The 16,899-nt window shown below is 40.9% G+C and overlaps 1 protein-coding gene across 1 annotated transcript; it reads right to left on the bottom strand.

The window, feature by feature from the left end:
- Positions 1 to 201: 201 nt before the first annotated feature.
- On the bottom strand, positions 202 to 9,793 carry tmem135 (transmembrane protein 135). Its single transcript, XM_034139953.1, has 15 exons — positions 9,642 to 9,793; positions 9,037 to 9,164; positions 7,534 to 7,626; positions 6,625 to 6,658; positions 6,452 to 6,517; positions 5,242 to 5,288; positions 5,091 to 5,132; positions 4,827 to 4,997; positions 4,680 to 4,749; positions 4,412 to 4,579; positions 4,045 to 4,108; positions 3,853 to 3,929; positions 2,337 to 2,435; positions 2,168 to 2,235; positions 202 to 2,051 (listed from the first exon to the last, which is right to left on the bottom strand). Exons 1-15 carry the CDS (start codon positions 9,777 to 9,779, stop codon positions 1,916 to 1,918), a joined length of 1,401 nt encoding a protein of 466 aa, XP_033995844.1. The 5' UTR covers positions 9,780 to 9,793; the 3' UTR covers positions 202 to 1,915.
- Between the last annotated feature and the right edge of the window lie 7,106 nt (positions 9,794 to 16,899).

The following is a 16,899-nucleotide window of genomic DNA, read 5'->3' as shown; positions in this document are numbered from 1 at the left end:
TGGGATGAGCATAGATAACATGAACTCCAAAAATATCCACTGTCTCTATCATGGCATTGTCTGCAGAACCACTTGGACTATTTATCACTTATTAAAAATGTTAATGCATACTTTCCAGATAACATGAAATGTTTAAAACTCAACACTAGTTTTTTTCAAATATCCTCATCTTTCAGCAACAAAAATCAGAACCAAAGCAGATTTGAGCTGTGAGCTTTTTATTCACAGAAACAGATTCCTTACTGTACCTTCATACAAACACTTCAATGTGCCTCCAAATTCCTAAGTTAACCATTTTTTAATCAAAGTGGAAGTTAAGCTATTGGGTTCACCTTGAAGCTGACAGTGAGTATTAATTGAAATGCAAACAGCCAACTGCATTTTTAATAGATATTTTATAAGCTCATATGAAACAACTAAATCATTCATTTGAACCAGTTTGATTCTGTGTTTGGTCTGTATTAGTGAATATTAAATATTCAGTCATATAGATCACACTGTTCTTACCCAAACACCGGCAGAAAATGAAATAAAAAAGGATCAGGTTGACTTTGGTGATGATTTTTTGAATAATAATTTGCTAATGTTATTACATGAGGCTTGAGGAATTATATGGATCTATAAAATGAGTCTCCCCTGCAATGCAATTTATCACATTACAAAGTATTGGCCTATTTAAGATTTGTTTTAATTAAAGCAAATATAGAAGTGTATTGCCATTCACTTCCAATGTATATGCCTTTAGGGTGAAATTAATGGTTATTTCTTAATTCGTTTATTTTTATACAACCTAACCACAGGTTTCAAAATATTCTCCATAAATGTAATATCCAACTTTTCCAAGGTCTTTGCTGCTTCATTTAACTCATTTAAGCTAACTTTAAAAAAACACTCAAGAATGACATTTAAAAACAAAACTAAATTGGAATTTTAAAAAAAATCACCAAAAACAAGATCAACAATTTAAGTAACTGGTTAAAATTTTTGATTTTCCACCTCTTTGTTTCAAATCATAGAAAACAATCTAAATACATCTCTCTTTGTATACTATAGAATATAATATTTGATAAGGCTACATAATCAATTGCACCCATTAAAAGGTGCACATTTAGAAATGATCTGAGAGTTATGATTGACAAATTCTTTCACCTCTTAAATCAGTTATCACGGTGCCTATTTCAAAAAGATTAGTTGGTGATTTTTGCCCTGTCCTGAAAGCAATCAGACAGGTAACCAGAGTTCAGTCAATACAAACTTAAAAGGTAACTTGCTAAATTAAGAAACATTTGGACCAAAGGAATGCTGTTGAAGCCAAATTGAATTCATCTTTTACAATAAACCATGTTTTTGATTATCTGTGGTTTTGGTAAACACACCATATAAGGTTGATACCTTACTATTACCATCCATAACCTGCAGAACAGTTTAGTATTACAACTAAATGTAAAATGTTTCAATCAGCACTTTTGAAACAGGGCTGAAACAGAGGGGATTATGGGATGCTGCAATGATCTGTTTGGTGTTTCGAGCCAAGCACTTCAGAGACATGTTTGTATATATCTGAGACCTATAATATATTGATGAAAACGGTATAATAGGGGACCTTTAATATGTATCTTGTAGTGTAAAGGGTTTTTAAGTGTAAAAATGTTTCATATATATTTTGCAAGTCACCTGTTTCACACAACCCCAGGCTGTAAACGTGTGCAGCATCATGCTTGACACTCATGACGTCCTGCTTTGGACACATCTAGGGCCCGACATCTTCTAAAGCATTTCCCCATCTAATAACACGACTTCACAACTCCTGAGCTGTTATAACACCTTTAAAAAGATCCTTCAGTTACTCAGAAATAACAACCACACTGTCCATTGAGGTAACCCCTAACATCCCCTCCCACAGCCTGATCCCAGGTCAGCCCAGTTGGATGTCGGCTCCTGGTGGAAGCACTGTGGTGAAACGAGGGTCCAGCTTGGGCACAAAGCCTTTAAAGTCCCTGGAGGCTTGAGTCCCAAACACATCTAGCAAATGCCGGTTCATCAGAGCAAATCTAGGAAACGAGACAGACAGATTAAACTTAACATGGACAGAAAAACTATGACAATCTAAGAAAAAAACACAAAATGATTCAATTGTTAAAGCATAGTTTGACAGCTGTATTCTTACCTGCCCTGAGTCAAACGCAGCAGGAACTTCCAGTATGTAGGCCTGAGGTTCTGCACTTCCATCACAGCCTGTGTAAAAGTCATGCATCATACCATTACTCAGCAGACAGAACAAAAATTAAATAATATCTCTGTGAGCAGGTCTGTGGGTTGTTGTTTGTGTCACTTACGGCTTGGAAACAGATCGCCGTGGAGATGGCATAGATGACCGTGTCTGCATGAGGAAAGTAAGGGAACCGTCCGGACTCGATGCCCTTAAAGTAAAGGGTCTAAAGACAGAAATGAAAGCATGTGCTGTTAATGTTTACCGGTCCAATGCCATTACAAATACATTTACAGATAAGCACACACAAAGTAAAATGTTATTAAAATGCAAGTCTTATCTGGCATTATGTTAACTTAGGCCACATTTACACGAGAACGAAACGGCTTGTATCTGCATAGTTTCTCTTACGTATAGCCCTATTATTTACACGAGGCCGTAACAAACGGACCCCACAAACGATAACGGGTCCCAAGGTGGATAGATTTGCAAACGAAACTCTCTGGGGGGTCAAACGAGTCCGTGTAATCGCCTCTATACGAATATTTCCTGAAAAAATAACGATAGCCCCACCTCTCCCCGCCTCTGCTGCTCACTGCTGTAGCATGGCCAGTAGCTACTGTCAGTAGCTACTGCTAGTGCTACTGCTACTGACCATGCTACAGATGTTAGTACAACATCTACAGCTCGACCATGCTACAGATGTTAGTGCAAAATCTACAGCTCCTCTACCACAACCATCAGCAACAAGTGGACATGGAGAATTACATGAACCACTACATGTTGCTAAATCCACCGCGGGGCATAAACAGAAGGGTAGCCATGGCAACATTGCTCCGGGCTGCTCCGGGGTCTTCTTCGCTGCTTTTGGTGTATTTTGTGGCGGAAGTTACAGCGCCACTTACAGTCCCGGCATATGTACTACAGCGTGTCCAGCGCTTTCGAGTGGAAGTACAGCGCCACTTACAGTCCCGGCATATGTACTACAGCGTGTCCAGCGCTTTCGAGTGGAAGTACAGCGCCACTTACAGTCCCGGCATATGTACTACAGCGTTTCCAGCGGTCTCGTTTGAACAGACACGTTAAATGAAACGAATGCATGTGAACGGAATACTTTTTTGAAAACGCATACTGTGCATAAACGCAAACGTTCCCGTGTAAAAGCAGCCTTAGGAACTACTACCATGTCATTAACATTTATACAGGGGCTTTATAGTATTAGACTGTAGACTTCCCCTTAGACAAAGTTGGAAAAAGGAACCCCCTCCCATAGTTTACTTTGCTTAGTTTCACTAATTCCTAAAGGCCTAAAGGATCATGATTATGTTATTTGATCCCATAGATTCCCTTGCAGGAAACCGACCAGCGTCCGTTTAGTTGTTTACAAGTAAATGTATTTTGCCAAAATGAATACTTAATTTTCTCATACAGTGCAAAAGTAAACTATAGCTGACATACATGAAATAAGAGAAGTCATCAATAAACCTGTACATTGATATTTTACAAATAGTTTCCTGTTTATTTATTATTTGAGAAAAACTATTTGCTATGATATTTAGAAGATACTGTTAGTCTATCTTTTCAATTATTGGTTCTCAAAAATGTTATTTCTCTTTTTACTGTCACTTGAGATATTATTTTACCTCCACCAGCTTTGAGAAGAGATACATGGATATCGACGTGCTCTTGTAGAAGAACATCGAGGTACCAGCCAGGAAGCCTTGAAAGATGGGGTACAGAAAAAGAGAAATTGTCAGATAATATAAGATGAGACAATCTTTAGGAAGATTACTCTACGATGATATTTTTGAACAGTTTACACCGTAATGTCTCACCAGCTATCAGTGCATGGAGTTCATCATCAATGTTTCGCAGCCAGCGCAGCAAGCAGCTTGTTCCCTGATAAGAAAAAAAACACACAGTGTTTCCAACATAACTACATTGTACCAGTATTGGTAGCTGACGGGGTAATGGGACTTTGGACTGTTGGAGGGCAAGGGGGGGTTGTTTATATGACAACACAAGACATGCTGAGAAAGGAAAAAGGTGAGAGACAGAAATCAGAGATTAGCAATCAAATATTTCTAAAAGGAGATGATGCCTCTGTTTGTATTGTTAACCTAAAAGCAAGAATTGCACAACATGAAGGAAAATGAAACAAAAGAAGCTCTCACAGAACAAATCAACCAGGACGAAATGTACCTTGTAGATGCTGACGAAGGATCCTAGAAAGGCCCCTAGCTGGAAGTTATCCTTGTTGTAGAAGAGTGACGGGAGGCGTGAGGGTTTAGTAAACATGTGTCTGAACGCTGAAGGCACCTTAAGACAACACTGAATCAGGTAGCCAACACTGAACATCCTGACAAATCCCTGGATGATGAAAAAAGAGAAAAAGTAATAAATATTGTGTTATTATTATTATTATGTATGGGTGTGTTATAAAACCATAATCATAACTGAAGTGTCTTACTTTCACACAGTAGGAAATGCAGTTGTCTTGGTAATGTTTGCAACATCTGTGTCTTGGACCCTTTTTGCATCTGGATTGTTAAAACAAAAAGTCAGTAATTTAAATTAGAAATCTTTGTGTCAGTGTAAAAGTTGTGTATCCTCTCACATTGATTCTATCAGCTCCCTGGTGTAGGCTAGCAGAGTTTTCCTGCTGGAGTCGGGTCTTTCTGCTGACGCCTGTGAAGGCTCAGTCTCGATAGCAGCTGTCCTCTCGAGGGGTCTGATCTGTTCTGCCGCTACAGAGTGAGTTGGAATCTCTTCTTTCCCGATGATGAACCTGTCACAGGGAATGCACACTTAAACTCTGTGAGCTTTACCAAATAACTCTCAGTCAATCTGAATCAAGACATCACAAACAGAGATGACTTACTTTAATGCAGAGAAGGCAAACCCCTTGAGACCATCTTTCCTCCTGTAGCATAAACACAAAATGTAATTTAAACACCGTAGTTTTTAATATTTGAAGGGTATTCATAGTACCTAATTAACCAATGTTTCACATTTCACTTTAGGTGTCTGACCTGAAGAGGAATGTGTAGAGCGATGCAGTTATGCAGAACAAAAGCACCTAAGGGGAAACGCAGACGGAAAGAGATCATCAGGTCTTCTGGTTAGCATCGGGTCATTGAACTTATTTCACAACTATGAAGGGTAAATAAAAGCCTAAATAGTTAGAACTGCTTACTCTCACAAATACAGATGGAACACCAGGAACAGCAGTAGCAGGCTCTCTATTTAATCAAGTTGGCACAAGGTGATAAGTTATGTATGTATTCTGAGTAGGGTTGCAAAGGGGCGGAATATTTCCAGTACATTTCCATGGGAAGTTAAGCTGGGGAATTTTGGAAATATTCCATATTTGAAATAAATAAATACATTTAAGTTTTCCGCACTCTGGCGGGAATATCTCCACGAGCGAGCTTAAGTTTCACTTTCGATTGCATGATATAGCCCAGCGCCACACCTTCGTCACACATGTTGCCACTTGTTTGTACCATTTTCAGGCGATTTGTAATCTGTTCTAGAAAAACGAACAGAGTCCGCGAGTGTTTTTTTTATTGGTTAAGTGGTCCTTGGTATGAAAAAGTTTGAGAAACACTGTACTAGATGAATACATTTGTATGTGATATTTGCAATTTAAAAATTAAATAAATATATTACCCCATAATATCATCAAAACTGTGTGGCTTTATTTGTCTTGTGCTTTGGGCTCAAGAGTGTGATCCAGTCTTCTAGAAATCATGTGTGCATGTGATGGAGGAATGCACAGTGCCTGTAGGGGGTGTGGTCTCAATAGCCATGCAGTAAGCAGTGTGCTATGTAGATGTGACATGGATATTCAAGTGTACTTGAATGGCATCTGTTTGTTTTAGTCAAGATTATGCTTAAATATACTTTCCCCAACTATATGTAAGTTCCCTATGAAGAGCCAACCTTCAATTTAGAAAATTCCCAGTTTATTCCCATAAATTCCCGTTTATTGCCGTTAATTCCTTTCATTCCCATGAAAAGTTTCCATCTTTGAAAATTCCCGGAATTTTGCAACACTAATTCTGAGCTGGGGTCATTTAATATTTAGAACAGTAAACTGCTAAAAATGTAAAGCACCCCTTTAATGTTTTAAGGTAATGCCCTTTGGTGCCCACCAAGCATTTGTTTTAATACTCGACACTTATTATTAAGTCCCCAAGCCCCCATATAAAGCTCCATCTATCCTCCTTGCTGTCTTACCTCGCCGTGCTTGATGGGTTTAACGATCCCTCGTGTCACTGCCATACGGAACAAAGTCTCAGTGGCCTAAAAACAAGATTACATTGTCACATATACACTGTGTGGCGAAGACAGAAATGTATTTTTATATAAATTATGTAAAATAATTGTTAAAGGTACAGAGTATGTCTTACAATATTTGTCATGTATATTGTCAGCATCCCTCTCCTGGTGGGGGGAGGAAATGGAGAGACACATTAATAGTCAGTTAACACAACAAATGGCGCATTTCCACCACACGGTCGGCCTCGGCCACGCTCGGTACTGCTTGGCCGCGTTGGGCCTTAACAGGGCCGGCTCACTTCATGCTGCGCTTCCATTACAGTTTAGGAACTGGGGTAGTTACTATAGTAACGCAGTGTAGGTGGAGCCGTGACGTCATCTTCATTGAGAACCCCAGAAAAACAACACAGCCGTTAGCTGTTAGCACTCAGAGCTCACAGCTCCTTATATATGTTCAGAAACTCGACAAAAGTTAAACAAGTACACACCACAGACTGCCTGTGTCATGGCGAGTACAGTCGCTGCTTTATTTATGTCTGTATAGGCCGTTGTTGTGAGTGTGGACGGTCGGAGCATATACTGCGTTAGCTTAGCCAATCTCCATCTAGAAAACACGCATTTTAAAAGGTTTTTCCCCTGCCGTCTGTCTGCAAACTTGCCAAAGCATTAATTCATGGTTTTTACTAACCGGTATCAGTATGTTGTTACTTCGGCATCATTTTGAAACGTGTATTACAATTAAATCACGGTCAAATATGTCCATCTTGTTGTAGTTGTAGCCCCCTTGCCAGCGATCCTCTCTCTAGTTTAGCATACTCAGCCCGACTCAGCCCTGTTTGTTGGCCCCGATAGAACCACAATTTTGTCGGGCCAGAAAAGAGGCCGTAACTAGGCCTAGTGGAAGCGCAACCAAAAACAGGCACGGCACGACACGGCACGCTTAAACCGCGCTCCGCGCCATGGTGGAAATGCGCCATAATACTCACAGGGCCATGTCTGATACTTGAGATGCATCCATTAACTTTGTTTAAGTCTCTTACCTTTTCTTGCGCTCCAGGAGGATGGCGATATAGGAGGCAGGCAGCGCCGAGCCAAACCCGGCAGACCAGGGGTAGAACCCTCCAAGCAGTTTCCTTAAGTTGGAAATAAACACAACTATATTTCAATATCTTTTTACTTTAGAGTGGACTCTGTAACGCTGTCAGAACAGGTTATCTTTAAAGAAGCAATTGTTTGGCCAAATCTTTCTTTAACCTTTTGTTTGTTTGTTTGTTTGTTTGTTTGTTTGTTTGTTTGTTTGTTTGTTTGTTTGGTAGGTAGGTAGGTAGGTAGGTAGGTAGGTAGGTAGGTAGGTAGGTAGGTAGGTAGGTAGGTAGGTAGGTAGGTAGGTAGGTAGGTAGGTCGGTTGTAGGTAGGTCGGTATCGGTCGGTCGGTCGGTCTGTCGGTCGGTAGGTCGGTTCGGTAGTAGGTTCGTAGGTAGGTCGGTCGGTCGGTCGTCGGTCGGAGGTAGGTAGGTCGGTAGGTCGTCGGTCGGTCGGTCGGTAGGTCGGTCGGTAGGTAGGTCGGTCGGTCGGTAGTCGGTCGGTCGGTCGGTCGGTCGGTCGTAGGTCGGTCGGTCGGTAGGTCGGTCGGTAGGTACTTTGTTGATCCCAATTTGGGAAATTCTGTCGTCACAGAAGCAGAAGTGTGTTCAGACATTAAGATACAATACTTGAAATACTTTAAAAAGTGGAAAAGAGAATTAACAATTAAAAGTCAAATGAAAAAAATATTATTACAAATATAAACAATATAAACAAAACAATATAAAATATTCTTGATAATAAAAAGTCAAAAATACTACAGGATCCAAAATACTACAGGTCTGTTATAAGAAAGGAGAAACTCAAACTATATCCAAAGGGGAAATGTGATTTAAATGGCATATTTAAAATAACTGTCAGTATTTGGCAAGTGTATTATACTATTTAGTAATGGCATTATATGTGCAGAACTTTGAGCTTAAATGTTACTTTGTGGGATCAATAAACGCTTATCTTATCTCAATTGAACTGTTGAAACAACTTCAAACATTCAACTGCTACTCAGTAGTATGTATCTAATACCTAATATATATATATATATCATTCCAATAACTTGTATATAGACTCATACTGCACTATTCCACATCATAACTTTATTTCATTTTTATAACTATTATTATTTTTGTATTGCTCATGCTCTTATTGTTATTATGTTATGTTATTATGTTGCATTGTTGGAGAAGCCTGTGACATAAGATTTTCAACTGCATAATTACTCTGTAGCTATGTCAGATTGACAATAAAGAACCTTGAACCTTGAACCTTGATCTTTACAAGGAATGATAGGCAAAGGGCAAATTAAACTCTCTAAAAACTTTGAAAAAACAACACTATGATATAATGAATAAAACCATTCAAAACTACACTCTGAGATAAAAAAATAACCATTAAAAAAAAAACACATTCACCTGATTTGTAGGCTGTGTGTATCTGTGGGACATATTTTTGAATATACTGACCTGAGAATGCAGAAGAAAACAATGAAGAGCCCTCCATTGGCACCGAGGAAAGAGGTAGACCACAGGATCTCTGGGAGAAGTCTTTTTAAATAGTAATCCTTCTTCCTTCTCCTTAGCACTGCTGCTATCTGTAATAATTAGAGAAGAGTGGCACTCACTGTTGTTGGTGTTCACATTTGGATAGTTGCATGAGATTTGAGAAAACTTTAAAAAATGTTGTGCAATTGAATAACACTGTCCCTTTGCAGCTGATAATGGTTTGTATAATGCTTACAATGGACCAAATACTGGAGCAACAACAATTCGCCCGACGGCTTTAACTTATCAGAGGTTGTTTTGTACTTGACTATCGTTATTTGCCTGTCTGTCACTCATGAGAGTATCATGGTGTGTTTTCTAAGGACAACGTAGTCCGTGCAATGTATGTGCTCTATCACCCAGTATGTGCATATGCAGGAACTTGACCTCAGTCCTCAAGTGCAAACGAGCGAAGTTCAAGCTAGTCTTTACGATGTTTTCTCAAAACTACAGTAGAGCCCTACTTCGTTAGCTAGCTAACTTTAGCTTCAGAGTCAACGTTTTGCAGGCAAAACAGCTAAACTTACCAGGTACAGAGGGGCGTATATTTTGAAGGACACCTCCAAAGCACCTCTTGCTACATCCACTGCAGACTGCACACACGAAGGGTCCCAGGTATGCCCGATCTCGTAGCAGCTGTGTGGTATTTTACTGAGAGCGGCCATGTCTGTACGGTCTGTACACTGACAACCAGAGTTATGAGGCGGCGACCCGCTGCGCGTTCACTGTGAGGGGAGCGCGGTCAGGCGCTTTGAACGTGCACGCGCTGAAGGGACTGGCTCATACTGATCAATGGTTTATTGGAGATTAGTGATTGTTGTTCGTGTTCAGTTCTCTACAGTAGAGCACTCGCTCATCCCCTCAGATTTTGTAGGTGATTTTGTATGAATTAACATTGATATAAATATTTACTTAATCACCATTCATCAATGTAATCTAAGAAATAGGGTGAACTGGCATAGCTATAATTTGAATTACTTGGAAGCTCAGCCTTTTAATGCTTTTGTCCTTCCAATAATCGTTTTCTAAAACTAAATTCTCCAAATATAGAATTATGAGACATGGAAAGGCCTATTATTTATTAAAACCAGAATTAGATACATTCGTTTAACATAGATTGGTTGCTTTGTTTTAAGAAGTAAGAGGTTTGTTCTTTGCTGCAAAACGTCACATGTTCAATTCCCCACTTGCTTACCATTGGTAGAACTTCCGCTAAATACGTCAATCTTCCAAAAAATGTAACTAATGACCTAAATCTAAAATCAGATTAGGCTTAATCTGACACACACAATTTAGCATATTTTATGTTTTCTCTTTTCTAACTGTAACAAAATGTTAACAGCACAAACATTGCAGATGGAAAAACAAACTCGATCATGGGGACCTGACAGACTTAGTTGAGCTGCAACTCATTGCTCTAATGAAATAATATTGAAATCCACTACAAGAAAACGAATTGAATTTCTAGATACCAGGTGATCAGGTGAAACCACGTGTTCTTTAATGGTCTTGGAAATCAGGCATAATCATGCTTCAGGAAAACAGAAAACCCTCAACCCCAGAGCCAAATTTGACCCTGGTCACCTACAACCACATAAGGGAATAATAACAACATGTAACATGTTTAGACATGCTTTAAGGGCCTCTTTATCTATGGAACCATACCAAAAGCACTTTATTTTATAAACCAAGTGCTTCATGTTGGGCTTTGGGTGCAGATTGTACTCAGAGATTTGTGTGGATTATCATAAAAAGGAAGCTCAAGGATAACACTCACTTAACCAAATGAGAGGAACAGGACCAGTGATGGTTCAAGGTTCAAGGTTCAAGGTTCTTTATTGTCAATCTGACATAGCTACAGAGTAATTATGCAGTTGAAAATCTTATGTCACAGGCTTCTCCAACAATGCAACATAATAACATAACATAATAACAATAAGAGCATGAGCAATACAAAAATAATAATAGTTATAAAAATGAAATAAAGTTATGATGTGGAATAGTGCAGTATGAGTGTGTTGCTGTTTGTGTACTTCAAATGTATCATGCACTTACTTTGAAGAGGCAGAGCGATCAGACCTCAGTGTGGTTGTACTGCTCACAGTTGGTCAGCAGGTGTCAGGCTCCCTCCTTTGAGGTATGTGATACAAAGCCTCAGGTTGAAAGATGCAGGGCTGTGGACATGGTTAAGGGGAATGTGCATTATCAGGATGCTCTGAATCTTAAAATGTGGTTGGACATTATTTCTGCAACTAAATCACAGCACAACTTTATTTAATGTGCTGACATAAAACAGCTATGTTAGAGGACCTCATGCAGATTTTAAATGTTGTTTAAGAAGGAGTATCTTTACACTACATTTTGCATGTTTAATACATGATTGTATAATGCATTATAGATCAGTTTTAAGTAATAGGTTAAACGCTGCTGTTGATGAAATGATGTGATAACAGCTACCAAGAATCACATAATATTCAAATCACACTTTGCCCACCATCAAAGTGAGAGGAAAAACATTGGTGTAGTCGGATATAGCCTAAGTGGCATCACTTACATCACTTAAATATTCCATGCGTAGCAACACAGGGTAATAAGGAGTAGAGACACTACAGTGTACCTGCAACAGAAAAATAAGTTAACTCACAATGCCTTCTTATAGTCAGGAAAGAGCAATGATCAAATCAAGGAATTGTATTAATCAACTAAGGAATGCAAGTTTAAAACACAGATTAAGACATAGATGCAGAGTTATTGACTTCATTGTGGCTTTAACATCACATCTCGAAATTTGACACCCTATTTACGCGACCCTTACTGCATGAGTTTGCATTCTGAGCATAAGTGGAACAATTACCTTGATTTCCCTGCTGGCACTTTTAACAACATTTGACAATAATGAATGCAAGAACACTGAGGGTTATTATCCCTGTACTCTGATACCATTGGAGGCGGTAACACCGGGGTCGCTCTGTGGCCTGAATAGACCCGACTGTTCCTTCCTTTCCCTGTTTCATAAGTACCCCCCCAGCACCACAGTGCACACTGTATAATAGCGCACCTGCATGGGAGAGTCAACGAAGGGTTTTCACTTGTTGCTTCTGTAATATATGTTGGATTCGCTCAGGTGTGGCAGGAAACACTACCACTTTGTCAGAACCTTCCAATAAATACAGAGACAGCTATTTACAAAATATAGGACAATCTTTATTATAAGAACAGTTAATTGATAAGAGGAGAGAGCAAGAGAGGAAGCGAATCCACGGGACACAAGGAACCCCCACTAACTGTGGAGCCCACTTTATACACTTCAAACAGGGCTAGTTTAATAGCTTTAGCACGGCACACCACACAAAGAACACGGCACGCGAACACCCTCTACCGGAGGCACACAACTTGGCAATTGTAAACACACACGGCACACACACATGCACTTAACCAACCCACAATTTAGGGTGAGAGCTCCTACTCGTGGTAGCCTCTCCCCTGCTGCTCTCCCTCCATATACACTCTAAAATACTCCTAAAATATCAGACATACAACAATATAAATATATACGTAACTCGCCAGTCGGCGAGACCCTCCCCCGGGGTCTACGCTTAGGACGCCGGGGATCGGCTTTGCTGGACAACGTGAACTGGGTCACGACAGATGGGGTGTTTCTCAATCGCGAGTAAAGCTGCTTCAGAGCCACTATTTCAAGCATACTACGTCATCGAGTGCCGCCGAAGTACTGTTCCAATCTCCAGTATACTTGGAAAATCTACCGAGCCCGGCGTACTCCGTTTGGAGAAATATCGAGTGTGCACATGTGTAGACTTCGCGGTCTTAAAATCCCCACAATGCTTTGCGCACGGACCAATTTCCCCAAATCTGTGGCGGAAGATGTAAGCGGGGCCTCTCATATGACGCACACCTGCACACTTGCTAGCGTGTTCCACACGTTTTCCGAATGCCAGGAAGTATTCTTGAAGCAAGATGCTCGGCAGACATGTGCTACCAAGCAAGCATACTCGCGATTGAGAAACACCCATGGTGTCTGTGTTGCTTTGCCACCGCCGTGCGTAAGGAGGGATCGCGGCTCGCCCTCACTAAATCCCCGGCCCTGACTATCTATCAGTGGCGTTTTCTCCCGGAGGCCAAGGGAAGCCAGGCTTCCCCTGTTTTTTCGGATTGTAGTTATAATTTAAATAAATAAATAAAAACACTTTGTTTTGTTTCGATAATTCTCCTTTGCTGTGTGTTGCTGCCGGCCCGTCTCTCCCCCACTCTCATTGAGTATTTTACAAAGAGTGAAACAAACAGCGCCCCTCTAGATGTTATGGTGAAACAGTAGATTGCATTCACTGTTGGACTACGGACTGAGCTAATTACAGAGACGAGGACTGTTGCTGCACTTGCCGTGTGTTAGAAAGGGAAGGGAAGAGAAGGTGGACTATCGCATGCAAATGTTTCTGTACATAATTGTTTTTGAATTCATGTGTTTCATACACGCCTACTGATACTTTGATGTGTACATAAAACTTTAAAGGTCTCCTGATTTACTTTGTGAATGAATGCTTCTTTTTTATTCATTACCGAATCTGCACTGCGCATTGAGCGGCTGGTATTGCATTTGGGGGGGGGGGGGGGGTGTGTCTGCATAAATTAATAAGAAAATGCTTAAATTAATAAAACGAGAGTTTCGGCTGGAGAGTGCGTGCGGACCTGTCGGTTAGATAACAGGCGTGTGCAAGTCCTGCATCTGTGTGATACAAATGTGTGTAAAATGATACCCGGGCGCTGTAATCACTCATCTGGTTACGTTATTGACCACCCCCCCCCCCCCCCCCCCCAACCAACCCAAAAAAATGGGCTTCCCCTAAATTTTTCCCCACGTCACGCTACTGCTATCTATAGGAGGTAGCAGACCTCCCGCACCTGACACTCGAACGTCTATCCTGCGCTGGCTGTCTTTGTCGCCGGCAGCTCTATCCGCTGCGAACGACACCCTCCCACCCAAATGAGTGCCGAGTCACATACTGGGTGTTTCTCAATGTTGAGTACGCTTGCTTGGTAGCACATGTCTTCCGAGTCACGCAAGAATACTTCCTGGCATTCGGAAAACGAAGAGTGGAACAGGCGAGCAAGTGTGCATGTGTGCGTCATATGAGAGGCCCCGCCTTATATTTTCCACCACAGATTTGGGGAAATTGGTCCATGCGCAAAGCATTGTGGGGATTTTAAGACCGCGGAGTCTACACATGTGGTGTTTCTCAATGTCGATTAAAGCTGCTCCAGAGCCACTATTTCAAGCATACTACGTCATCGAGTGCCGCCGAAGGACTGTTCCAATGTCCAGCATACTTGGAATTCTACCGAGCCCGGTGTACTTCGTAGCGAGAAATTTAGAGGCTGCATATGTGTAGACTCCGCGGTCTTAAAATCCCCACAATGCTTTGCGCACGGACCAATTTCCCCAAATCTGTGGTGGAAAATGTAAGGCGGGGCCTCTCATATGACGCACACCTGCACACTTGCTCGCCTGTTCCACTCTTTGTTTTCCGAATGCCAGGAAGTATTCTTGCCTCGCTTCTGAAGCAAGTGACTCGGAAGACATGTGCTACCAAGCAAGCGTACTCGACATTGAGAAACACCCATGTGCAGCCTCGAAATTTCTCGCTACGAAGTACGCCGGGCTCAGTAGAATTCCAAGTATGCTGGACATTGGAACAGTCCTTCGGCGGCACTCGATGACGTAGTATGCTTGAAATAGTGGCTCTGGAGCAGCTTTACTCGACATTGAGGGGTGTTTCTCAATGTCGAGTACGCTACATGTCTTCCGAGCGTCTTGCTTCAGAAGCGAGGCAAGAATACTTCCTAGCCTCGGAAAACGAAGAATGGAGCAGGCGAGCAAGTGTGCAGGTGTGCGCCTTACATTTTCCGCCACAGATTTGGGGAAATTGGTCCGTGCGCAAAGCATTGTGGGGATTTTAAGACCGCGGAGTCTACACATGTGCAGCCTCGAAATTTCACATTAACATTGTTAAATGTGACTCATTGTGCTCCCAGCAGTCTTTCAAAAATACTTTTCGCAGGATGACTATCACAATGCCCCTGAAGGTTTACCCAGTATGCCAACATTAACTTCACTCTTCTTATCCTTAAAGGCATTTCTCCCATTTCCACCTGTATTGCTGATACTGGAGATGTTTTAAAAGCTCCACTACAAATTCTCAGGGCCTGAGCTTGTAGGACATCCAGCTTTTTAAGGTTTGATTCTGCTGCTGACATGAACGCTATACAGTACACCCATAATCTAATACAGGTCTCATGAGTGCCCAATATAAGTTCTGTAGTGATGACCAACTCCCCACTCCTGTCCCACCAAACACCGAAGTACATTGTTGACCTTTTTACATTTATTTTGAACTTTTCCTATATGATTGCTCCATGTTAGCTTTCCGTCAAACCAAACACCAAGAAATCTTATTGTATTTACCTGTTCAAGAGGTTGCTCATACAATTTTAACGATATAGGAGCAATTTTATGCCGTTTTGTAAAACAAATGACCTGCGTCTTAGCTACTGACAGTTTGAATCCCCATTTATTTGTCCATTTTTCCACTTCAACTATTGCAGCTTGTATTTTCTTTCCAACATGTGCTACATTGCGACCTTTTGCCCACAAAGCCCCATCATCTGCATACAAAGATTTTCCCACACTTGGATGAACTTGATTAAAAATGTCATGTATCATTATATTGAACAGCAACGGACTACATACACTACCTTGCAGAGTACCATTTTCCACAGCATAAACACTTGAATATTCTGCACTCTTACTTGTATTTTCCTGTCCAGTAACAAATTCATAACCCAATTATATGCTTTACCACCAATTCCCAATGATTTTAACTTGATTAGTAGTCCTTCCTTCCAGAGCATGTCATAAGCCTTTTTAATATCAAAGAAGACTGCAATCACTACTTCCTTGTTGGTCTGTGCTTTCCTGATATCTGATTCTAAGCACAATATAGAATCCATTGTATTCCGACCCCTATACGGAACCCACTTTGATATGGGGACAACAGAGCTTTACTTTCTAAGATATACGTTAACCTTTCTGTAACCATTCTTTCCATGATTTTGCATAAATTAGATGCAAGTAAAACTTTATTTATATAGCACACTTCTCAACACGGATGTACAAAGTGCTTTACAGTACAGTACACAGGACACAATTCAAAGTACAACTATAAAATGTAGAATAAAAGGCATAAAACAGCAGCAGGTAACACATAGGATAAAACATACGATAAAACACCAATAAAAGACAGCTACTAACTCACCTCCTCCGACAACCCAAAGGCCTGTCGGAAAAGGTGCCCTTATAAATCTCTATTGAGGCAGAGGTTTTTATTATCTGGGGGAGTACCAAAGCCTTGGGGCCACCACCTCAAAGGCACGGTCCCCCTTAGACAGACCTATGTCAGGGCAATAGGTCTGTAGCTGGATGGATCTGAAGGGTCTTTCCCTGGCTTTAGGATGGGCACTATTATCGCTTGTTTCCACACTGAAGGAAGTTGGCCAGAATCCCACACACTGTTAAACAATCTTAACACAATGACTAGAGAGTTATCTGTCATGTGATCCAACATTCAACCTCGATTCACACCTCTCCACTGCCTTTTGTATCTCCGCTGTGAGTCTCTCAGCTGTGAGTCGCTCAGCTGATTAACACACCTGTTACAAATCCAATCAATCAGTGCCCATGCAGGCGCGCTCACATCACACTTATACAACCCG

The sequence above is a fragment of the Trematomus bernacchii genome, unplaced genomic scaffold (genome assembly GCF_902827165.1).
Source record: "Trematomus bernacchii unplaced genomic scaffold, fTreBer1.1, whole genome shotgun sequence".
Lineage (NCBI taxonomy): Eukaryota > Metazoa > Chordata > Actinopteri > Perciformes > Nototheniidae > Trematomus > Trematomus bernacchii.
The sequence above is the reverse complement of the archived record's forward strand: the minus strand, read 5'-3'. Positions and strand labels throughout refer to the sequence as shown.